This window comes from Sphaeramia orbicularis, chromosome 13, assembly GCF_902148855.1.
Source record: "Sphaeramia orbicularis chromosome 13, fSphaOr1.1, whole genome shotgun sequence".
Classification (NCBI taxonomy): domain Eukaryota; kingdom Metazoa; phylum Chordata; class Actinopteri; order Kurtiformes; family Apogonidae; genus Sphaeramia; species Sphaeramia orbicularis.
Genome location: NC_043969.1, coordinates 29,824,216 through 29,849,794, shown reverse-complemented (window position 1 = coordinate 29,849,794; position 25,579 = coordinate 29,824,216). Strand labels below are relative to the sequence as shown.

The following is a 25,579-nucleotide window of genomic DNA, read 5'->3' as shown; positions in this document are numbered from 1 at the left end:
CTGTTGTTGTTTTGTAAGGTTGTAAAGAGCACATGGAATTATTCTCTTTTTTTATTTAGATAAAACAAGATACTACAGGTCTGCAATATTAAACACATGCACACACAAAACAAACAGACAGGAAAAATTAATGCAGTAAATATCCTATTGTTCCAACACACTAAGACACTTTGGTCTGTAGAAGACATTTTTAAGCTAACTATTATTTTTGTTAACTTTGTTTTTGAAGTTGATTTTTTTCTGGATGTAAAATTTATTTATATAGCGTCTTTCATGGACAAAAATTAACAAGTCAATAGGCATAGAATATAAGTTAAACAATACACATGGATAGAACTAACTAAGAGCAAGCACATACATGTTTTAATCTGCTTCTTAAACGTATCAAGTGTGTGCACAGATCTTGAGACCAATGGGAGCAAGTGTACAACATAGAAAAAGAGCAATATTGGTGTCCATTGGACCTTTAAGTGGACCTGGTTAGAAGCCTCACAGCAGCATTCAAGACTGTTTTTGTAGGTGTTGAAATTTTTTTAAACCTGTAATTTCTGCATCATCTGTATCGTCTTTGTTGAAAATAAAAATTGCACATCTCTGATCATTAATGTGACAAAGACTAGTAGTTCTAATATTACTACTTGAGATAAAGATATTGAAGCAAAAGTGCTTAAGTAAAATCTGTGGCCAATTAAAAATATTTTTGCATTGATGATGCTATTAAAAAAGTAAAATAAAATCTTTATATGTACTATAAATTACAATTTTGTATGGCTTTCAGATGTGGAGCAGCCAGCCAACCACAGGGCGATACGTCATATTCCATCGCCTGATATATAACGTCATCAAAAAGCGACACGCCGGATGGCGATGATATGTATACCAACAGCTTCAGTAGCGTTTCATTCTTGGTAGTTTAATAGTAAATTATATGACTAATTTGTAAATTGCACGCGTATTGGCCCAATTATAGCTGTAAAATAATTGTATGTGATCACAGCATCATATTTTTGGAGTTCAGACAGCTCGTGGACAATAAACGTTAGCAGTTACAGTAGCTACAAGACATTTACCGGCTAACGGTTAGTGACAGAAATTTATTAGAATTGGTTCTTCCGCTGCGACGTTATGAGTTATGGGTATGGCGGCTGCGGTGGACGAAGAGGCAGAAGAGGAGGTCGAGGTAATAGAGACGGCAGCAGAGAAAGATGGGACCGAGGAGGAGGAGGAGGAAGAGGGAGCATGAGAGGGCACAGCTCCGACTATGACCACGACGGAGGAGCAGATGGTGGACAACGGGACCGTCCTCCACCACACCTGAGAGGCCGTGAGATCGGTCTGTGGTACGCCAGATACGGAGCTGTGAGGAGGAAACAGGCTGACCGCAGATCGGTATGGGTCATGGCTTGAATGCTTACAGGATGCTGACAGTATGATGAACAAGGCTATAAGAAAGTATGACCAGGCTTACCCTCGGCACAGATCAATAATTTCCCCCTCCTCTTGGGTTGTAAGTTCTTGCTGCAGATCTGTCCTCTGGATTTGCTTATTGCTTCTCAGGTACTCCATTAACTCAAAGGTTTTTGGGAAAATATTACATCTGTGAATCTATTACAATCATTGCAAAACATTTACCTGGCCAATGTGAAGAAAATTAGAAAATAAAAGATGATTATTGAAAGAAAAATGTTGCTATTCAATACAATAATTATCAAAGTTTTCTGCTCATTTCAGTTAAAAGGTTGAAAGGCGAAATGTATGGAAATTTTATCCTTGAAAAGTCATAAGATTTTGCCTCTAAAAATGTTTTGGAGGCCTGCACTAGTGCATCAGTGCCTTTATAAATAGTCAGGAATCTAAGGAAGAATGACAGATATTCTCTACATGAAGATTTTTATTATTTATTTATCTTTACTTTGCAGAATTTTGAAAAGACTGAGAAATACAAGTGTCAAATGTTTTATGAAATACAGAGGAACATTGTTCTTTAATATGAATCATATTATTATATATTGTCATTTAATTTACATAAAGGATCTTTAGTATATAATGAGGTACCAGTTTTTCTTGATTCCACAATTTAAGGTTAGGCATTGGAGTAAGCATAATTTTCCCATTTCTGTATGCATGCAGCGGGCAGTCGTCCAAATGGATGAGGCCAGAGAGCAGCACATTACCAGGCTGCTTAATTCTGTCCAGAATGATCAACCTCGTCCAGAGAGAGACAGCAGGGATGTCAGAGCCACTTCATCTGATAACTGGCATGGAGCTAGTACTAGCACTGGTCATTGGTAAGAATTGATTGGCAGTATTGTATACAGGTATAAAAATGTATGCATACATTTACATACATTGTAGTGTAGTTGTTTTCATCTCCTGATCATCTGAAAGACAACCAGATTTTAAAGGGGTTATATGTAGTATTGATATTTCAAACTCACGGCAAAAAATAAAACTGTGTCTTTCTTCACTTTAAGTGTCATTGGATAGTTTATATTATAGCTCTTTTAGCTTAGGGGTCAGTTCAGCCAAGGAGTTAAACCCCACCTCCTACAATTTTAATGAAATGTATTATATAGGTAATGCATTGCCAGAAAAGCCAAAATTTCAAATTTTAGCTTTGTCAAACAATGGTTTTCGAGATGTCACAATTAAATTTTTTCACTCTTTTGTGAAAAAGGCTATAGCAGCCAAATATCAAATTGCTGTAACTCAGCAACCACTGGTCTGATTTTTAAAAAGCAAGGTGTTTCTGTTAAGGGGAGGCCATAAGGAATCTAAATCTAGCATTCTTTTGGATATTTGGGTACTTTTGAGTTGGATGACCTTTTGACCTAAATTTTGACCTTGAAATTGACACTTAAATGCTTGCATGTGGTGAGTCCTTGAAAGTCTGTTTGTGTATGAAAAATAAGAGACACAGGCTTCTGTCCTTATCAGTTCTTTCAGTCCTGTGTCTTGGCCTTGGAAGGATGTTTTGACTGCAACAGAACAGATTAGACAAGAGTGGCTCCAGCTGCTTTACCAGCTCCCAGGAGAAACAAAATTAAACAGGGAAAAATGATTTGATTTCTATTTAATTTCATTATAGGTCAATTTTGTTGTAAGTGGGACTCAGCATTTAACTCCTCACTTCAGAACTGGTAGATCCCTGCGCAGTTCATCCACTTGTCCCTCAGTACCGCAATTTGCTGGAGCGCATCCATGGTCTGTCCAGTGATGTAATCCAACTTTTTGTGTGAGCCCGCAGCTCATCCAGCCAGGTCTCACATCCAATCCTCCGACTGCGCCACTGTTCACTGTAATACCTTCACGTTGTCACTAACCACTCCAAGGTGCTCCTTAATTTTTATCGACAGCAGTGGGCTCTCTTTATGTGCTGCTGTCTTTCCAACTTTGCGATAAACCAGGGCAACTCCAAGACCAATTACAAGGTGTCCTGTTATCAAAAATCCAAATAGGTAAATATCCTCAATATCCTCCACCAACAGAACCAACAGGCATACTACCTCCACTTGTTTCAAGTTTCAATAGCATACCCGGCTACAAAAGTCCTGTCAGGGCAGGCAGGCTCCCCCAGGCCCCTGTTCCTGGGTGAAAATATCTTGTCAATTGCGTTGAGTGACCAGTTGGTCAATTCCATAAATTAGTTGTTCGAGAGTACAGCAAACAGGGGATCCAAAGATAAAATCAGACGAGACGCAGAGGCAAAAGCAGGAGAAAAAAAGAGAAAGGCAAGGACAGCTCAGAGACACGTCTGCTCTCGACAGAGGACAGGAAGGAAGGTCTGGACTTTGTGGTGGCCAGTCCATGTGTGAAAAAGGTGTCTCATGCTCCCTGAACCACTCTTTCTCAGTTTGAGCCTGATGAGTCCTGTCATTGTCATCCTCGACTATGCAGGTGAAATCAGGGAAGAAAAAATCGATTGATGGAATAACCTGGTCATTCAGTATATTCAGGTAGTCAGCTTACCTTATTCTTTGGGCACATAATGTTGCTGAACCTGGACCTGACCAACTGCAGCAATCCCAGATCATAGCACTGCCCCCATAGGCTTCCACAGTCGGCACTAGGCATGATGAATGCATCACTTCATCTGCCTCTCTTCTTACCCTGATGCACCCATCACTCTGGAACAGGGTAAATCTGGACTCGTCAGACCACATGACCTTCTTCCATTCCTCCAGAGTCTAATCTTTATGCTCCCTAGCAAACTGAAGCCTTTTCTTCCAGTTAGCCTCACTGATTAGTTGTTTTCTTAAGGCTACACAGCTGTTCAGTCCCAATCCCTTGAGTTCCTTCACATCGTGCATGTGGAAATGCTCTTACTTTTACCATTAAACATAGCCCTGAGTTCTCCTGTTCCTTTTGATTTCACCAGCCATTTAAATGATTGCAGAATATGATCAATCAGGATTTTTTTCCGACCACATATCTTCCTTGAAGACGATGGTTCCTCACTATACTTCCAGTTTTTAATAATGCGTTGGACAGTTCTTAATCCAATTTTAGTAGTTTCTACAATCTCTTTAGATATTTTCTCTGCTTGATGCATGCCAATGATTTGACCCTTCTTAAACAGACTAACATCTTTTCCACGACCACCGGATGTGTCTTTTGATATGGTTGTTTAAGAAATGAGAAGCTACTCATTGCATCAGTTGGGGTTAAATAACTTGTTGCCAGTTGAAAGATAAGTGCTCATGCAGTAATTATCCAGTAGGAGGCTCGTATCTATTTGCTCAGTTAAATCCCGGTAGCGACTTTTTCTTTGGCCACAAAGTGTATGTTCCGTTCATATCTCTACAATCCATTATATTGATGTCTTTGGCATGACTTGGTAATTCTTTATTCTAAATGATACTTTTAGGTCATTTTTTAATATTTGAAAGTAGAAATACTTCATGTAGCCCCTTTAAAAGGAGATGTGTATGTTTGCCAGCTGTGTCTTTTGTCAGAAGTTTTATATGTTCTTCAGTATTGACATAAGCTGGTTTCATAGTTACTTTGATGGAGATTTGCCTGAAGATAAACCTAAGAATGAGAGCAAATCTGTCAAGGAGGAAGAGGAGGACGAAGATTGTAGTATGGCAGAAAACAAAGGAGTTCACAAATCTCAGAGGTAGGAAAGCACATAGTAAACACTAAAAACTCATCAAAACTGTACCATTATATTTTGACTGTTTACTTAAGCATGTTATTGTGTTTGTTCAGTTACTCTCAGGCTAAAGATGAGCCTCCAGACATGTGGGATGAAGATGAACAGGAGGAGGACAAAGAGAAACTGAGAATTCCAGATAAAGATGCAGAGTTCTTACTTCAGGAAATAGTCAGAGACAGGTCTCTGGATGATTATTTAAAGAGTGATCTTGAGAGCAAAAAATCTGATATGAAGTACAAGGAAATGCTGGTGAGAATATTCATTAACATTGAGTTTAATACATTCATGGGTAAAAGCCGAAGTATCCTAACATCAACAACTGAGACATCTGTTCATATTTGTCTTTAGAAATTCAGAGAAAAACTCCCATCGTATGGGAAAAGAGAGGTGAGTGCTCAAAAACTAAATGAAAACTGACTAAACTTAATGCAGTAATTTTTATTTAGATTAATTTACACATTTGAATGTTTTGTCTTTATGTTTAGCCTCATGTTGCCATTTTGCTTTATCCTACTTTCATATTCCTTCCAAATTTTTAACCTGCTTCCATCTTCAGGAACTGGTGGAACTGATCAACTCTAACCGGGTCTTGGTTGTGAGTGGAGAGACAGGGTGTGGAAAGACCACCCAGGTCACTCAGTTCATCCTGGACGACTATATTAACCGAGGCGTGGGGTCAACATGCCGTATTGTCTGCACACAGCCTCGTCGCATCAGTGCTATTTCTGTATGTAGGCACATTTTAAAATCATAATGAATCTATGTGCATGCATGTACTTGTATTTTCACTGATGAGTTTGTGCTGTGTGTTTACATTTTCTATGCTATTTTCTGCATTCCTAACATAGATTATGTTCAAAATCTAAAATTCATTGCAATGACTGTACCATGTAAAGATTGTTTGTGTTTTTTTCTCAGGTAGCAGAACGTGTTGCAGCAGAAAGAGCAGAAAGTGTAGGGAATGGGAATTCCTGTGGTTATCAAATCCGCCTTCAAAGGTAAGGACATTTTTTGAGACAAGACAGCGGTAGAACTGTTTGTATTATGAGTATAGAATAATTATACAGTTTTATGCAATTTTTATGATGAACAAGCTTTTACATAATAAGAAACATGTTAGAAAGTTTCTTGTCGAGCTGACCTGACCTGTCACTGGATCAGTCTGTTCAGAATGAATTGGGTAACCCTTGGCTTGAAGTAATTAATGGTATAAGTCAATTTCAAGCAACAATGCTAAACAACCATGATGCACTTTTGATTGTATTTCTTTAGCTTTGGCTTGTTAACTCAAGGGATGTCCTGTGCTTTGAATGGCAGACAAATTATGCTTCAGAAGACAAAATGATGTGTTCATTTACGCCATGTAAATTCAAAAATGTATGTGTTTAGAGCAGGAAAGTTTGTATATTTTCTCTGTTTACCTTTGTTAGTATCCGTTATTACACTGAGATTATGACAGTGCTTTTCCATGTTAATATTCAAACTTTTAGTAAATTAGCTTTCTTGCTTTAGCTTTCAGGTACTGTCCAGACACTTTTTTGATTGTCTGCATTATCAATATATCGATATTGTTCAGTATGGAAAAAAATATTCTGATAATATTTTTGGCCGTATTGCCCAGCCCTTATTGGAACTATGCATAACTATAAAATCATACCTAAGTGGGTCCTGATGCAGTATACAGGAAATGGCCCTTAATGAAAAGAAATGGCAAGGTGGTTCTGTTCGATTCATTTACAGTCTGTTACTTACCACTGTTTGGTTTTATTTGATGGACTACAGATGTTCTCAGTTCATGTATTATCGCAGAGGATGATATTTAATTCATGCTTGAGTAAGATTACTATGAATGTGTGGTTCACCCTTTAACATTTATATTACAAACCATTGTTGCATGTGAGTCAATATTTCTCCAGTATTTTCTGATGCTCTGGATTCCTTTGTCTGAGGCAGAAAAAGGTCTCCTGAATATGTTCATAAAATACCTAAATACAAAAGAAAGACTGCTCATTTCACTTTGGTGGGGGTTTGTTGGTCAATGGGGTAATTGAGATGAAAAGGAAAATGAATTTGTACGACAGGAAATTAGTGTTTTTTTAGTCTGAGGAGTAGGTAATAATGCTAAGTAGATGAGAGTAATCATGAATATCCTGTTATCAAGATAGAGGTAAAGCTTGAGATAAAGATACTTAAGTAGTATCATAGTGAATGAACAGATTTTATTAACAGACAACAGGGTGTAGCAAACCAAGGCTGGTATGATTGTTGAATACAAAATATACAACCAGATATGAAGGCGCACCCAGACATAAAAAGAGAGATAACTGGCTGTCGAATAAAGACTCTGGTGTTATTTCTTTGTTTTCTCTTGTTTGTATCAAACAACTAGTCTTTGAAGTAGATTAGAGCCTAGTCCATTTTCTAAAGGCATTTTTGTGAGCTTTATTTATCTTGCTGCATAGTCACTGTCACCGACTGCGGGTGTTTCTCAGTGGGAATATTCAAAATCTAGCAATTTATACTTTAAACTTTGTTCAAGTTACCGCTGATGCCTCCATCCCCCCACAGTACACACTGTTCCTGAAAAAACAAAGCTTTGGCCCTGTATTTTAACTCCCATTAGGCTCTCAGTGGGTAATTAACTTTTTTTCAAAAACTCTCTGAATTAATTTTGGCCGCAACAGTTGGATGTTTTTTGCAACTTCAGTTACATTTGCATTAAACCAGTCCAGGCAAACGCTGAATTTATTTTGCTCTGGTGCTGCTGAGTTGATATAATAAACACAAAGATGAGAACAGTTTGAAATGAATAAAAATTAAATTCTTCAGATTCACAATCAATTTATTCACACCTAGGATATTTTGAAATTGCTCTAATGAACCAGATATGATGGAAAATGACAGTAGGAAGCTGCTGCTGAATTTGAACATTAATCAGTATTATTTGTAACAAGTAACTACAGTGTTTAATTTTCAGCTGTAAAAAAACAGATGTTAATTGTTAAAAAATAATCCAAACTCTGACATGCTACATGGCAAAGCTTGTGTGTAGTTCACTTATTAATAGAAAGTGTATTTGAAAGATGTTCTGTAAAAGAGGTGGTGGTGAGTCTGGGATTTAACTAAACAAAATGTCACTATTATTTGTAATTATTTTGAGCAGCTTTCAGCCTTAATTAATGCTTATATAACACAAGATATGAACACAGCGAACACAAATGGATTTTTAAACCAAGATATTCCTCAGAGAGTACCTTTTAAATTAATAGTATATTATAATAACATTAGAAGGAGCTCCTGATAACACTGCACAGGCTCAGCCTCAAGATACTTCTGCTGTAACTCTGTCTTTATCTGGACAGCCAGATAACTTTAACATATTAGTCCATTAAAAAAAAATCTATATAAACTGTTCAGCCAAAAATAAAGTCAAATACACAACATTTCATTGGTCTGTTGGCATCTTTGATCACATGAAGCATTGTTTATTCCACAGAACCTTTACGCGGTGTCACCATAAATGTCACAACATTTATTTCCATCTAGAGTTGATTGAGTTTATTGCCAAGTTCTTGTACTAATGAGGGGACATTAGACCACCAAATAAAGTGTTCTCCATCACATCCCAAAGATTCTCAGTGGGGTTCAGGTGTGGACTCTGTGATGTCCAATTCATGTGTGAAAATGATGTCTCATACTTCCTGAACCACTCTTTCACAATATGAGCCTGATGAAAAAAAAAACAAAAAAAAAACGCCACTGACGTCCAAACCTGGTCATTCAGTTTATTTATGTTTATCTAACCTCAGATCATTTCACTGCCCCCACAAGCTTGTACTGTAGGCACTGGGCATGATGGATTATCTTTGACCTTTCTTCTCACCTTGATGCACCCATCCCTCTGGAACAGGATCAGTCTGGACTCATCAGACCACATGACCTTTTTCCATTGAAACAGTCTAATCTCTATGCTCTCAATCAAACTATCAAGCTACTCACTGCATCAGTTACTCACAGAACTTGTTGCAGCTTAAACATATCAAAATCAACACATAAATTAACTACTTATTTTAAAACTCATTTATTTATGATTGCTTTTTATGTTTAACTGTTTTATGTGTTTGGTTCCAGTTTTTATCTGCTGTATGTAAAGTATCTTTGAGTGCCATGAAAAGCGCTATACAAATAAAATATATTATTATTATTATTATTTATTCAAATACACATTTTTGTTTTTTTTTTCAGGCCAGGCTGTGTATGTGTATTATTAAACAAACAGCATAGTAAGTACATAAGGGACATGTAAGACATCATATATCTGAAGGACTACACTGACAATAACATTGAATATTTAGCAAAATTAACAACTGAATGAAGTGACAAGGCAAGACAAGGCAGGTTTATTTATATAGCACATATCATGTACAAGACAATTCAAAGTGTTTAACCTAAAATATTAAAAGCATTACAGCAGGAGCAAAAAAAAGTATTGGCATGAGAAAAACGAACAAACAAACAAAATCAGATAAATAGATAAAACAGATCAACAGATAAAACAGACAAGCAGATAAAACAGATAAAAACTTTTAGCTTAAAAGGAACAGTGCAGATCTGAACTGATAAATAAAAACTCTATTCAAATGCAGCTGAGAACAGGTGGGTCTTTAACCTGGATTTAAATGAACTGAGTGTTTCAGCTGATCTGAGGCTTTCTGGGAGTTTGTTCCAGACATGTGGAGCATAGAAGCTGAATGCAATGTGACATTTTAATCTAATAACCACTGCATTTACAACTTTTAATTTTCATTTTGTTTTTTTGTTCATTGAGAAATAAAAGCACTTTCTCAACCTATCTTCCCTCCCATTTCCCAGTCGGTTACCACGGAGACAAGGATCGGTCCTGTACTGTACAACAGGCATTATTCTTCAGTGGCTTCGCTCAGACCCGTGAGTCTCACTCATCCTAGTCCTTATCACATCCTCTCCTAGCATGTCTTCAGTTTTTTTTTTTTTTTTTCCTTGTCTTTGTGTCTCACTTCCAACTGTCCTTTCTTGAGTCTCTTATTCCCTCTGTTTTGTATCCCTGTTGAATTGACGCTGACTCTACTGTCTGTGGAAGAGGCATTAGTATGGATCCCCATTCTCATAGGCAGAAAAATAGACACACACAGCTTCTGTTGACTCATCTCTGCATGCTCATCCTTGCATTCTGAGTGTATTTAGAAAACCACAGAGACTAAGTGAGGGTGCCAGCTTTTCTTGTTGTCTTGCTTCATGCTTTTTTCAGAATTGGTAAAACTCTAGTGAGTCTCTGAAGGGCTACATAGACTGACAAAATGGTCCAGGGTGATGGAATTAAGTTGTGTTTACACAGCAGCTGGCTTAAAAGATGAGCATTTGCTTGAATGTTAGCTCTGTTTACAGCTTTAATCTTTAACATTATACTGGTTCAGCCATTATATTAGTGATACATTAACCTTCAGGATGTTAAATATCATACTGCATTTCACTCAAATCTAATTAACATAGCAGAAAACATAAGTGATGTGAACCCCTTTCCCACCATGTCTCTCAGATTGTTGTCAAGTATCAGCCACCTGGTGCTGGATGAGATTCATGAGAGGAACCTACAGTCTGATGTTTTACTCATCATTGTGAAGGACCTACTCCATATGCGTGATGACCTTAAGGTCATCCTCATGAGTGCCACACTAAATGCTGAGAAGTTCTCTCAATATTTTGGTACAAACTTTACCAGACAAATTTTTTCTGCCAAAGTTTTTTTTTAAAGACTAAATAACCCTTTTTTAAATACCTCCTTGTAGACAACTGTCCTATGATACACATTCCTGGTTTGACCTTCCCAGTGAAGGAATTTTTCCTTGAAGATGTTGTGGAAATGACAAGGTAAAGTGACACTATTCCCAAACACGCATATAAAAATGAAGCTCTTACATCTCGTCAGTTGTCATGGGTTCTTCTATAAACTGGCTGGTGTGTGTCTGACAGGTATCAGCCCCAGAATAGGGACCGCCGCTCCTCCTGGAAACGAGGCTTTTGGCAAGGACACAACTCCAGACCTGAGAAAGAGGTGAAAGAGGCGGAGTACAGAGAGATGTGGCCTTGTTTTGCACGAACATTAGAGGGCAGGTGAGTCAGTCAGATCAGAGGGGTTAAGCTGGTGGTGCAGTAGCCAATGGATGTGTTTAGATGACAAAAAGAAGATACAGGCTTTGTGTTACATTTTCTAAAGGTTACCTCCCCATCGGACTTGAACTTTAATATGAAACCTGAGTGTATGAAAGGTGAATGCAAAATGATACAACTTTCTGCCACTTCCAGTGGTTTTATAGATTTCTCACATAAATATTGATCCGTGTTTCTGCTTTAAAGTCTTATTCTTACGATCCAAGAGGCTAAGGTATATTAAAATGAATGTTATGGAATATCAGCCACTTAAACACAAGCCAAGAAACACTACGAAAAGTAGCTAACTTGTTTGTCTCTTTAAAAATGTAAAACCAAATTTATGCCAAATGGAGATGTTATGTATTGTTACTGTTCTGGTTTTTAAACATTTCTTGAACTCTGTATAGTGGTATTTATTGTGTTGTCATTGCCTTTGCTTATATATCTGTGGTATTTAAATATCCTTTGTCCTCAGTTTGATGTAAAAGGGTTATCATTTTTATGATGAACAATGGAGGTACCATAGTTCTTGTATCACTCGGCTGTGCACAGATGTCAGCGGGTCTCCATTCCCTCTGCTCTAATGAGCTCATAATGACCTCAGTTTTAAGCAATGGCAGTGCCCAGGGAAGAGATGTATTTGTCTTTGACAAAAGAGGGAAAAAACTGAAATAATGGTTTGCACTGTAAGCTAAAAAGAGACCAGGAAAGCAGTTGACAATTATTAAATACATTTTTCAAGCAGATAGCAAGATCACCGAGGTAAAGTATGCATGGTGAATACAATGACACATTAGAGTTAATGTTTATCATCAAACATGAATTTGCTACTTTAGTGAAATGTGTGAATTACTCATCAACATAATACAACATAATATCAAATCATTTTTTCAGTCTTAACTCTGGTGTGACAGTTGAAGCAGAGCAGTGTTTTATTGTGAAAGATGTTTTTCTTAATTATATATGTTATTTGTTACAGATACTCTCACACAACCATTGAGGCACTGGAGAAGTTGGACAACGATGACAAAATCGACTTGGAACTTATCATGGCACTGATACACCACATTGTGCGCGAAGATGAAGTAAGTTTTCCTTGAAATTTGTGACCCAGCTGAAAGTGGCAAAATGGTAGTGTTGAAAAGTACATTTTCACTTGGCTGCATTTGTTGGCAGGGATAAAAATGAAATTTAAATGTAGCCTGTAATGTTTCTAAGCAGCCTGAAGCCCTGAGGCTGAAAATGTAATCACTGAAAGACCCGGGTGCTTGGATTAAGAAATCTCATGGCCTTTTGATCACAGACAGACAGGGAGACTGAGGCCCGGTCCCCAAGATAGTTTCAGATCAAGTAAATATGAATGGGTAACACAGTCACAGAAACTGACAAAGGAGAGAAGTTCAGTACAGTCATAGGTAGACCAGATGGAAGGAGCAGAAGGATGAGCTTCCAAACAGAGTCACGTTAGATCAGAGGAAATAACGCAGATCCTGGCAGCAGATCTGTGCTAATGAGTTGATCGAACAGATGCTCTCCAAAGCAAATTCATTCCCTTTTTTCTCATTCCAATTCTTACCATATTTCTTGGTTTTCATGTTGGTGTTGCTTCACTAATATGATATCTTTATAGATAGTAGCATGTTTTAAAGTGTAATGCTGTATTTCTTGCAGTTGATACACAGTAAGCAACATTATGCCAACTCTGTTTTATTCATTTTACTGACTCTCAGATTAAATATTTTAAGTCTTCAAATATGTAAAACATATTTATGAAGTTTGGACAGGTTATGTGAACTGCATATATTTTATTTTTCTTGTGGAGTTCTACTATTGTGGCAGTTCCCAAATCATTTTTTCTCTATATCCTCACCCAGTAAGTAAACATTTTAACCATTTTACATTAAATAATTGCCTTAACTGGAAACAGCATGATGCAGCTGTTTTTCAGATATGTTTTTTTATTTTTTTTATATAAAGTCCTTTTCAGTGGACATTTTCTTTTTTTTTCTTTTTTTTTTAAGTAACGCTGTGAAACTCTTGTCCACTATAGAGGACAAAAATGCATTGCTGGGTCTCAGAAGGATATCTTACCTATCTTCAGTCTTTTATCACCATTTATTATAGAATGATCCTTTTAATTTTGATTTTTTTTCAGTGTAAATCATGTATTTTCCAATATTTAATTCATTGTTCATGTACAGGGTGGGGAAGCAAAATTTACAATGAACATTTAGGTGTTTTTTCTCAGCAGGCACTACGTCAATTGTTTTGAAACCAAACATATATTGATGTCATAATCATACCTAACACTATTATCCATGCCTTTTCAGAAACTTTTGCCCATATGAGTAATCAGGAAAGCAAACGTCAGAGTGTGTGATTTGTTGAATGCACTCGTTACACCAAAGGAGATTTCAAAAATAGTTGGAGTGTCCATAAAGACTGTTTATAATGTAAAGAAGAGAATGACTATGAGCAAAAGTATTACGAGAAAGTCTGGAAGATACTATTAAAGAAGAATGGGAGAAGTTGTCACCCGAATATTTGAGGAACACTTGTGCAAGTTTCAGGAAGCGTGTGAAGGCAGTTATTGAGAAAGAAGGAGGACACACAGAATGAAAACATTTTCTATTATGTAAATTTTCTTGTGGCAAATAAATTCTCATGACTTTCAATAAACTAATTGGTCATACACTGTCTTTCAATCCCTGCCTCAAAATATTGTAAATGTTGCTTTCCCACCCTGTAGATGTTCATAAAACCTCACAGTAAATTCAAAGGTTGTTACATCAGAAACAGAGAAAACTGAAGAAAAAGTGACTTTCAGTCAAATATATCATTAACTTAACATAAAAACAAGTGTCTCCATCCACTGTCATTAATCAAACTCCAAGGGTTTTGTTGGTGAATCAGTGTTGTAGAAGATGGCGGTGTTTCCATGTTCACTTTTGAGCCTCTGAACGTCCAAATGGGTCATATCTGATGACAATGAAAAGATGACGAACTGTATTTTGCACCAATTATTTACATGGGTTGATAGGATTTATGGATCAACAGGCATTAAACAGTTTAGATCAGTAGATGGGTTTGATTGCCAGTGGCTGTTTGGGTCTTTATGGGTTAAATGTGTTGAAACTGGGCCTTAGAATTCGCTCCACACAGTTCGTTGAGATCAGCCTGGTCTGAGCAGGGCCTAGGTTACAACAGTGTGGCATGTAGCTGTCATTGTACAAAAAAAAAAACATGTGAGAGAGAAAAAAATGAAAGAAAGCAAAGCCTAGAATGAGAGGTGACTAACGGAGGGAGACAGAATAATTATCCTTTCCCATTTAAAGCCGTATCTCTATCAGTCATGGCAACCTTGAATCGGTCAACTAGCTGATTCGCCGTGGCATTGTCAAAGGGCCAAGAGGGAACTGGCTCATCTGCCATGACGGGGGTTCTCAACTGAGGATGCAAGGCGTCTGCCAGGGTTTCAACTGTGATGATCTGTTAATTATGTTACAGAGTCTGTGATTAGACACCTAGGGGGTTGACATGCTGGCATTAATGAACGTCTGCTAGGTGCAATTGTGTCTGTAGGTGGCTGTGTGTACAATAAATAGGGCATCAACACTGCCACAGTCATTGTAATGCTACTAGAATTTTAGTTGGAGTTAATCACACCTTGCTTATGTGCTGCATAATTGCATATGTATGAACATGTGTTTCAGTAAAGTTGTAAGTAAACGCACTGCCTGAAATGTCTGTCTTTCACACACCTACACAGCCACAGGCATTAGCACACACTTACAGTCCCATGTGGGTGCCAGTGGTTGAAAACTGGTAATAATAATTACCTTTAATTAAAAGGCGGCAGGGGGGTATGAGGGGTGCTTAGGGCCCTGCAGCTACATTTATTTTCTGTTCTTCATCTCCCTTTATTCTTCTCAGAGAATGAATAGCAGAGTCCTTTTTAAAGGACTTTTTTAAAGGTTATTTTTAACCATGTTAATATTATTCTCAGAGTAATTTAGTTGAAACTTGCATCATTCATAAGATGAAATAGTGATGTCAGAGACCTAAGATCACTGATCTGAACGTAAAGCTTAAGCGTACAGGCGGTGTAGCTGAGGTTCCTAGTGCTCATGTGGTTTTACATTATACAGTATTTCAGTGATACACTGCATGCACTAGAGCACGGATAAAGACAGTCAATTTTTCACCATGGTACATACATTTCCTCTCTTCCCAACTGTCATCTTTATGTAAATACTTGATAATCTTTCAAGCGTCTGTGGTTTGATCTGAATGTTTGACTTCTGACTTTTAGCATGCAAAAATATTCAACCCTCATATTTGTGTCAGCCACAGACAACCAGCTACAAAGTATGCAAACCTTGGTTGGATTTTTTAGGCTTTCTAAACAGATATTTCCTGACCTTAATCAAGGAATTCTACAACAGCATTTTATTATGTAAAATTCTTGCTTTTGTCAGGAGAAAATTAATTATGGATTGATGAAACAGTGGGTTTTTTTTTTTTACTTAGACGTTCAGAGGTTTTTAAAAACGTCCTTTAAAGGGGATTGCAGTATTAAAAAAATCTTAACTATTACCATCAGAAATTAAAAAAAAAAAACTGCAACAGCTAACCTTGATCAAGTTATATCGATTGAAAAATATTGTTTCAAATAGTAAATATAAATGATAAAGTGGGTTGACTGCTGTACTGTCACAATATTCTGTTAACATAACATCAACTGTATCTGTGCATTAAATGGTTGACCACTCACCAACGTTTTTGGACGGCTCAAAGTACAGAGATCAGCTCAAACTGGACGACGTCCAACTCTATTAGCCAACATCATCTGCTATCCCGCTGATGTTTTCTCAGCTTGCGTTTGTGCGCCTCTGTATTGTCCAGATGCCTAATTGCTTTCCACTTCCATTTTGCGCTGTTGAGAGAATCAAGTCCATCCCTGTGGTAATGTGACCGCAAGGCCTGTCCAGTGTTGGTGAAATGTCAGGATGATGATGTTGGCAGAGGATACTGGTGTCTTTTGTGCTGCTGAATGTGGAGCTTGGAAGCTCAGGGGCAAGTTCTGCCTCAGCTTGGCTCCTCAGAGAACTCTGGCACCCTGCTCACTTGGCATATTTGTGGCTCCAGCTAATGTTTTTTTTCTTTGTTTTTTTTTTTTTGTCCTTGTTGGTATTTGTAACTGTGTCTGTCTGTCTTAAATTCTGTTTTATGTGTTTGTCTGACAGGAAGGAGCAATCCTGGTTTTCCTGCCTGGCTGGGACAATATCAGCAGTCTGAATGACCTGCTCATGGCTCAACCTATGTTTCGATCAGGTATACATATGATAACATACACACAGCACATGCTGTCACTCTTTGACTATAAAGTACATATTTGTTTTTTTTTTTTAATTGTATATTATGTTGATGTTATGTTGCTGGGTTGTTTCAAAACAAGCACCTCGTAAAATGAATTAAGTGAAAACTGTTCATGCTGAGCACACTTCTGTTACTCCAGGCTTATGAGAACAGTCTTCAAAACATCTTCTACCTTCAAATAAAATGTGGATTTTTCACTTGATTTGTTAATTAATAATCAATAAATTATGATGGTAAATCATTGCATAACAAGTATTACATAGAATATTCCTGTTTTTTTTTCATAACGGCACCATCATGCACAAGTCTTATGTTGTCTTCACTTTGACAAACATAGCTTTTTGGAGCTTTTTGAGTTTTTCTTGTGTGTTTCTTGCGTTTTAGATCGGTTCGTTATCTTCCCTTTGCACTCCCTCATGCCGACTGTTAATCAGACTCAGGTCAGCATCATCAGTTCATCTTTCTGTGTGTGTTTGTTCGACTGTGTTTGTCCTTTCTGCCATTTGGCATTCTATATTCCATTTTCGGTATCAGAAAAAAAAAACACCTCATCTTTCTCTCTCACTCTTCTCAGGTGTTCAAAAAGCCTCCTCCTGGAGTTCGAAAGATCATAATAGCTACCAATATAGCTGAGACTAGGTAGGTGTATATGTGTCTTTTGGCTTCTTCAACTTTTAGTCTTGTACCCTTTGAAGAAATACTCTGGAACAATGACACATTTAGTCTGGTATGTGTATGTTTTTGTGTATGAGTGTTACACAGTAGGTTCCAGTCATTGGAAACAGCAGATTTGAGTCTAATTGGCATACACTTCTTGGATTGATTATGAATACCATCACACAGACTTAGACAGAGCACACTGAATCAGTGACAAGCAATTTGTTAATGCATTCACATAGCTTCACATTCACCCAAACACGCACTAACTGAGCAAATTTAGAAGCTGTTTGCACTCTGACATTGCTAGACTAAATATAGACTGGAAATGTACCAAAGGGACTACAATTTATTTTTACTTCTGAATGATTGTGTGTATGTGTGACTCAGCTAAGCATCTCAGACAGACTGCTTTGAAGTATTTTTCTCCTTGATTTGGGCTTTATGTCATCCAGTTTTTCTTTCCTTTCCTTTCCTCTACCCCCCCCCCCCCCCTTCCTTCCTCACAGCATCACCATAGATGATGTCGTGTATGTGATAGATGGAGGGAAAATTAAGGAAACCAACTTTGACACCCATAACAACATCAGCACCATGGCAGCAGAGTGGGTTAGTCTGGCCAACGCCAAACAAAGAAAAGGACGTGCGGGCAGGTGTGTTTTTGTGTCTCTCTGCTGTGGTTTTGGTAGATATTTCTATAATGAGGCCACATAGTATGTTAGTGCCTTTAGGTATGCTTTACTAATCCGGGAGGATTATTTTGCTTCCTTTTTTGTCATCTCAGCTCTGCATCAGTCTTTCCCATCAGCCCACACTTTCCCAGCCGTAAACAAAAAGAAATACAAAATGTTGCCGGTTGTTTCCAGTCTGTTACTTGAGATGTCTGTTCCGCTACCTAGTTCTGACATCAGACTGGAGTGAGCCCCAATTAGTAGGAGCTGCTCAGAGACTGCAGCTTCATTGCCTTGATGTTGAAGTCCCTCACACAGGACTGATAGTGTAAAAAAAAATTTCCCGCTCTTCTTCATGTACAGGGTGCGTCCAGGGAAGTGCTATCATCTTTATAACAATCTCAGGGCCAGTCTGCTGGATGACTATCAATTACCCGAAATCATGAGGACGCCGCTGGAGGAGCTATGCTTGCAGATCAAGGTTGTGTATCTGGGACAAAAGTGGGAAGACTGACTGACAGAGGGAAGCGAAAAGGTTTTAACTTCTGACTTTAGACGAGAACTAGATTGCTGTGAATGAGTTTTTTCAGTAGGGAAGTGAAACAAGGACAGGGCTGGTGTATTTTTCATTTTTTCGTCTTGGGGTACATTACTGTCTCTCCAGGCTAATGAGAGCAAGGGATGGACATTATGGTCTGACTCATGCCCTTTGCTGTAGTGCTGTCTCTCTTCTGGGCGTGGGTCTCTCCAGTTCTCTTACAAGAACAGTCTTTTGATGCCAACTGTATTTTTTTCCTCCTCTTTTTGCTTTCTCTTTTTAAATCCTCCAGCTCCACTCAGGCATACTAATGGAACATTAAGCCAGAGTTCACACAGATCTAGTGCTTGCGATGATTGTTCTCACCAGTTGCTTTATTTATGTATATGAGTGTGTGTCTTCCACTCATCCAGTTGGATGCATCTGAATGTGTGTGCAGTGTGGTTTATGAAGCTAGTGGGTGAGAGGCGGACTAATGCATCAGTCTGTCCTTCAAGTGCGAGAAACATTGACAGCATGGTAACCCTGAGCAGACTCTCACACAAACACTTCAGTACCTCCCTTTTTATTCAGACACAAATGTCCTCTGTAGTTTGCCACTGGTTGATATTGGTGTTGCATTTAAAATCTCTTTTTATTTATTTATTTATTTGTTTGTTTGTTTGTTTTTTTTCAGTGAATACGCAATTTAGAAAAAAAAGATATTTACAAAATTGGTTCCAGTCGTCGCTTTGGGTCTCTGCTGAGCTAGACTTTAACAAAATCATGTTTGTCAATGAGATTTAAAAAAACCTGAGAATAAATTACAGGCTTGACCTTGATGTATTTCCATTCTTGTGCAATGTGTAAACTAATGCAATATGTGTTGTCTAGATTTTGAAGCTTGGATCAATCGCTAGATTTCTGGAAAAAGCTCTGGACCCTCCAACTGAAAAGGCTGTCAATCTATCCATCAAGAACCTCACTGACCTGGTAAGAAAGAGCGAAGTATAAAATAAAATTCAAAGGAGTGATATTTTACTTTTTTAAATGGAATTATGCATTTGAAAACATTTCCCTGTGGTCTACATAAACTGTAAATGCTATGCTGGGGTCTGAATTCTTAATTAATTGAACTCCACAGGTCCATCTTCAACCCTATTTTTGAGTAATGACAGGAAAAAGGTCGTTTTGAGCGCTGGCCCTTTAAACGCAAATGACCCCACTCCCTCCTGGGTTGTTGACCGTGCTGCTCTGTCCCGTTCAGCTACTTGAATTTGTTAATACAACCGACAACTGAACATTTTAGGTAATTGGCTCAAAGTTTGGACATATTTTCAGTATGGACTACAACTGCTGCTGCTGACAAACAATTATGGCGTACTCGGAGAAATGTTCATCAGAAGTCTTGATCTTATATGTGCAAACGTCATGACGTAACTAGTTGTAAACGTAACAAATTAAGAAGGAATTGAAACTGGTTGTAAAAATCCACTCAATTTTTGCCAGAATGAATATAAAGATAGCTTTGCAGCACCTGGAGGGTTCAAATTCAAACTTTATGAACTATTGGACCACAGATACACAAATTAATGTACCAAAGACTAATAAAAGTGGGTTTAGCAAAATATGACCCCTGTAAAACAAGTGCAAATCTGTAATAAACACCAAAAATCTCTCACAGTTATAGTCTCAGTTCCAAAAAAAGTTGGGACATAGAATGTAAATAAATACAGAATGCAATGATCTGCCAATTTCATTAAGCCATATTGTTTCGCAATAGAACATAGGAAATGTATGCACCTGTTTACGATAAAAATGTTGCAACTTTTTTGAATTGTGGCCGTAGTATTTTAGCTAGCATAAAGATCCTCTGTGCACCTGGGTTCATCTCCTGTCAGCAAGCTCTATGTACACTACTATTAGGGATGTTATTGGGCTCCAAAAACAAACTCAGAACTAACAAAGAAAAGAGAGGGTACAACATGAGCATTGTTTCATTCTAAGAAGTTTAAAAACAAATAAAATACTTGAAGAGAGTCGAGTAGTTGCTCCTGAAAACCTCTCATTAACATTTCTACCTGGTTTGAAACACAAAAAAATGCTGTATTTCACTGTTGTGGATATGGCTGTTAACATGTTGACTTACGTTTTGTGCGTTTTGTGACAATCCTGCGCATCAGAATGCCTTGGATCATGCAGAGAACCTGACAGCGCTTGGCATCCATCTGGCTCGTCTACCCGTGGAGCCCCACATTGGCAAACTCATACTGTTCGGAGCTCTGCTGGGCTGCCTTGACCCTGTCCTCACCATCGCAGCTTCACTCAGCTTCAAAGACCCTTTCTTCATACCCCTGGTAGGTCACCAAGTCCACAGTTATGAAAATTAATGCAGGTAGTGACACACATGTGCACTTTATCACATGTGCTCCTGTATATGCTGTGGGTTTTCTGAGTGGATGTCCTTTCAGGGTAAAGAAAAGATGGCAGATATGAAAAGAAAAGTGCTGTCCAGAAACTCCAAGAGTGACCACCTCACTATTGTCAATGCCTTTCAGGTAAAATATCCACATCTGTCATGTCTATGTTGCCGAGGAAATTGTTGATTCTGTCTTAATTTGCTATCCATCGATTGGTTAGGGTTGGGAGGATGCGAAACAGCGTGGTGCGAGATATGAGAGGGAGTACTGCTGGGACAACTTCCTGTCTGCCAATACTCTCCAGGTGAGCCAGTCTGATTTCAAGTGATACATCGAAGCGCTTTGAAAATGAAACCCAGCAATTACATTTGGACATTGATTTCTATCCGGGATGTTAATGAAATGCAGTTTTTTTGGCACTAATTTGTTTTTTGATCATCCAGATGCTGCACAACATGAAGGGTCAGTTTGCTGAGCATCTAATGCATGCAGGCTTTGTCAGCAGCAAGGACCCCAAAGACCCCAAATCTAATGTCAACTCAGGTAACAAAGGGGAACTGGTAGCATGTGAATCAGCTGTACAGTATTGGTGAATAGGATAATGGAATGTGTAATATTCATAAATACTAAAATCGGGCTATGGAGCAGTTATGAAATGTGAGACAAGTCCAATAAATGCAGTACTTTTTATTTATTCTTTCTTTTTTCCCCAGACAATGACAAGTTAATCAAGGCGGTGATTGTCGCTGGTCTGTACCCAAAGGTGGCCATGATCAGACCATGTCACAGCAAGAAAAGGCCGTGAGTCTTTGAGCCCGTTCAAAGATGGACATGAGCAAAAACAAAAACTGCACAGAGCGGCGTAGAGAATTCGATCATTCCTATTGATCCCTAGGCAGAAAATGAGGTTTTAGTGTCCCGTCAGACCTATAAGGAAAGAGATCTGTAAGGCTTCAGTGATGACTACCTGGGGCTTTACGGTGACCACGTCAGGAGGATTGTCAAAAACACAAGCCCTTTGCTGGTGCTGATCACTGCAGTCATCCTGAAAGTGCCCTGAGGCGGCTGTCATAGGCAGCGGCTGTGACCTGTGTGCGAATGATAGACGCATGCAACGGGGAGACAGACTCTGGCAGACGCACTGTCACTTTTATTTGTCCGTCTCGGTGACAGCTCTAGACTCAGTTGCTCAGTGAAATTACCAGGGCCGTTCTCTCTGCATAAGTAATCCTCACTGTGTCACTGTTGCGATGCCAAGGCAGTTAGAAGTTTATACTGGTCCGCACCATAGCTCTGCATTATTTAACAAATTCATTGTTTGATGAAGCACATTCTTTTATTTTCCTGCAAAAATCAGACAACTGTCTGCTACAAACAGCTTGTTCCCTGCAGTCAGTTTTGTCTGTCTGACACGCAGGAGTTTGGAACATAGTCTTACTTTTGTGAAATCTGTACCAGATAATTCAGAGTTTTACTTTTTTGTGCTACAGTGGTAGGAGGGATTTTTCGGATCCTATCTTATGCTTTGTAGATATGAGATTACAAAAAAAACATTTATTTATTTCAGAGCTATAAAAAAGATTTTCACATAAGTTCTGAAATAATATACAAAGTCCTGTTCAGCATTGAAACATACTTGACAATGACTTTATGGCTGCAAATGTCACTTTACAGGAAACTGAGGCTTAGTATCCCATAAACATCTGATAATGATAAATATGGATTCAATCAGCGCCATCTCATAAGCGTTCAGAATACATCACATTTGTGTTTGCTGTCAGATACTGACATTATATTGATAAAACCAATGTTGAGCTCATGATGTTTTTGATAATTACAGAGATTTATAGCTGATTGTTAGATTTGTAACAAACATTTCATCTGTTCTCAGGGTCAAGGTGTACACACAGGCTGATGGAAAGGTGTGTATCCACCCGAAATCAGTGAATTCTGAAGAGACTGAGTTCAATTATACGTGGCTCATCTATCACCTGAAGATGAGAACAACTAGCGTGAGTACTCTCAGATGAAATGGAAACATAAGTGCATTTGCTTCTACGCCAAGTGCAGTGCCATTACATAAACCTCATGTTTTAATGTTTTGGTTTGTCTTGCTCTGTGCGTCGTTTCAATTTTCTGTGCATTCCTCTGAAAGGTGTGTGTGAGTGTGAAGAACGACCAGTGGTTAAAGGTTGGCAGTTGTAGCCACGCTGGCTTTACACATAATGAATATTTGATTAAAACACAGCCTTTCAACTCGATCTCAAAGGCTCTTGTGCTTCAAAGCTCGCAGACACAATGTAAGGGGATGGTGGTGTCGAGCGCACGGACGGGTCAATACAGCTCCCTGACTGTCGCCCTCACTCCCCTTCCCCTTTTTTCTCTTGAGCTCTTTTTGTAGCCCCTCCCTTCCCTGCTTTCCATCTATCGGTCTTTGTTCCGTTTGTGCTGTCTCTCTCTGTAAATGTTACCATTCTGCAAAATAACACCTTTCATGTCTTCTCTGATTGCTACCTGTGCCTTTTGTCTCTCTTTGCAGCCTTCGTCTTTATGAAAAAAGTGTTGCTATTATTATTGCCAGCATTCAGTGCTATTTTTATTTGTATGCTAATGTATATGTAAGTTGCATAGAGTGCATTGTTGCTAGCAATTCCAAAATGGAAGTAAGTGCAATAATGCAAAACTATTGAGGAATGCACTTTGTTTACAAAGAAATAGTCAACAGTAGACCAAGGCCATGCACAGAGAAATGAAAAAGCATAGAAAGTGAGGGATGACGCGTAACTGCATTTCCTCTGACGCACTAACCCCCGGTGGTCTGAGATAATATCTATATAAGAAAATCAGTTTTCTTTGACTCGGTTTGTCATCTGTATGTTGGTTTATTTAGTGCATCGGTAGTCAATTTACTCTGCAAAAGCAGCTGTTAGTTTAACAGGAGGAGGAATATGGATGGACAAAGAGTGTAGTAGTACATTAGTGAGATTCACAGGGCAAGATGACATTTCTGCTACCACTGAAGGCACTGAAACACATTCAAACTCACCCAGCCTCTCTTCACTAATAGGACACTTTCAGCCCACACCACAGAATAGCTGTCAGGCACAGTGTGTCATAATGATCCCGCTCTTTGTCAGCAAGTGTGTTAGCTTGTTTGCTGTAATACTCTTATCACTTGTTAGTGACATCTTTCTGCGTGTCCTCAGATCTTCCTCTACGATTGCACCGAGGTATCCCCGTTCTCCCTGCTGTTCTTCGGAGGAGACATCACTATACAGAGAGATGAGGACCAGGAGACCATCGCAGTTGACCAGTGGATCGTTTTCAGATCCCCTGCACGCATTGCACATCTTGTCAAGGTAGCGAATCACATCAGCACACTTCAGACATATTGTCATCAGTCTTGGCTCCACAAAAAAAAAAAAAAAAAAGTCATATGTCTTCATTTTCTATCTCTTCCACACACAGAGTCTGAAAAAAGAGCTGGACTCTCTGTTGGAGGAGAAAATCCGTAACCCTGCACCTGTTGACTGGCAAAACCGTCAGTCCAAAGACTGTGCCGTCATCACAGCCATCATAGACCTCATCACCACCCAGGAGAAGTCTACAGGTACGAGCGCTACAGGCTATGACAGAGCATGGGCACCCGCTCCGAGAGGACAACACATATACTTCAACAACAATGATGATGACGATGATGACTAATGGCCATGTTGAAGAGAATTCCTTTGTTCTGCTGGCTGAGAAGAAAATAGCTTAAGAAATGACTGATTGTATCCATGGAAGATGGCACAGAGGTTAGTTGAGATATTTATGGCAAAAGGATGACTGCTTGGATGGTGAGACTTAGTTGAAATTTTAGAGGTGCTTCTGAAGAGGCCAAACGCAAGATCCCCAAAATACTGGACAACATGAGCATTTGAATGACACTCATGATTGTGTTTCTTTGTTTTTGGTCATTTTATGCAAAGACCCATCCGTGTTCTTATGCAGTCATCATTTGTTTTGTTCATTTGTTAGTTTTTACATTTCTGCACAATAAAGTTCCAAAAACACCTCACATAACTTTGCGTCATTAATCAGAAAAAACACTAAGACTGCACCCTGGGGTCTTATGTAACGGGTGCTGTTTACTTTGAGAGATCAGTTATGAAAATAATGAGTAATATTTGTTTGTTTTCAACACACAGCTGCAAGTCTGGTTTAACAGCATATATCTTTTAAATATGTTTAAGTGCTGCTGCCCAGAGGTTGTATTCACATTTTTGATTCATCTGCACCGTATGTCCAGAGAGCACATAATTTATTGTACCATATGTTACTGGAGGAATAAAAGTAGAGTTATTTTCCTCGGTCCATCTTACAGCGGTCATATGGGGAAAAAGGAAGCTACATTCGAGCACTTAAGCTTTTTTATTAACAGTAGCTGATGAAAATATATAAGTTTGACTAAGTCCGTGATATAAATCTGTATTTAGGAAAACATACATGTTACATTACAGCCTGTTTAAAGTATTTACATGTACACAGTTCATTTACAAAAGTTACAGAAAGAGGAAGTGATTGAAATACAGATTAATTCATGCCA

General features: G+C 38.4%; 1 protein-coding gene across 1 annotated transcript; it reads left to right on the top strand.

Annotated features, from left to right (window-relative positions):
* Nucleotides 1-855: 855 nt before the first annotated feature.
* dhx36 (DEAH (Asp-Glu-Ala-His) box polypeptide 36) lies at nucleotides 856-25,051 on the top strand. The gene is made up of 26 exons (XM_030152457.1): nucleotides 856-1,389; nucleotides 2,131-2,288; nucleotides 5,000-5,119; nucleotides 5,212-5,407; nucleotides 5,507-5,545; nucleotides 5,715-5,885; nucleotides 6,077-6,156; nucleotides 10,031-10,105; nucleotides 10,734-10,900; nucleotides 10,984-11,065; nucleotides 11,168-11,308; nucleotides 12,327-12,432; nucleotides 16,594-16,681; nucleotides 17,111-17,166; nucleotides 17,301-17,365; nucleotides 17,893-18,036; nucleotides 18,418-18,535; nucleotides 19,466-19,564; nucleotides 20,755-20,928; nucleotides 21,043-21,129; nucleotides 21,212-21,295; nucleotides 21,435-21,534; nucleotides 21,705-21,792; nucleotides 22,883-23,003; nucleotides 24,198-24,350; nucleotides 24,460-25,051. The coding sequence occupies exons 1-26, from the start codon at nucleotides 1,126-1,128 to the stop codon at nucleotides 24,694-24,696; spliced, it is 3,213 nt and encodes a 1,070-aa protein (XP_030008317.1). The 5' UTR covers nucleotides 856-1,125; the 3' UTR covers nucleotides 24,697-25,051.
* The last annotated feature ends 528 nt before the right edge of the window (nucleotides 25,052-25,579 follow it).

What these genes read in the sequence shown, in the direction of transcription:
- dhx36 (XM_030152457.1), top strand. Translation starts at nt 1,126, where the DNA reads ATGAGTTATGGGTATGGCGGCTGCGGTGGACGAAGAGGCAGAAGAGGA. An exon ending in TATCAAATCCGCCTTCAAAG is followed by an intron (nt 6,157 to 10,030) that starts GTAAGGACATTT and finishes CCCATTTCCCAG; the next exon opens with TCGGTTACCACGGAGACAAG. An exon ending in TCAAGAACCTCACTGACCTG is followed by an intron (nt 19,565 to 20,754) that starts GTAAGAAAGAGC and finishes CCTGCGCATCAG; the next exon opens with AATGCCTTGGATCATGCAGA.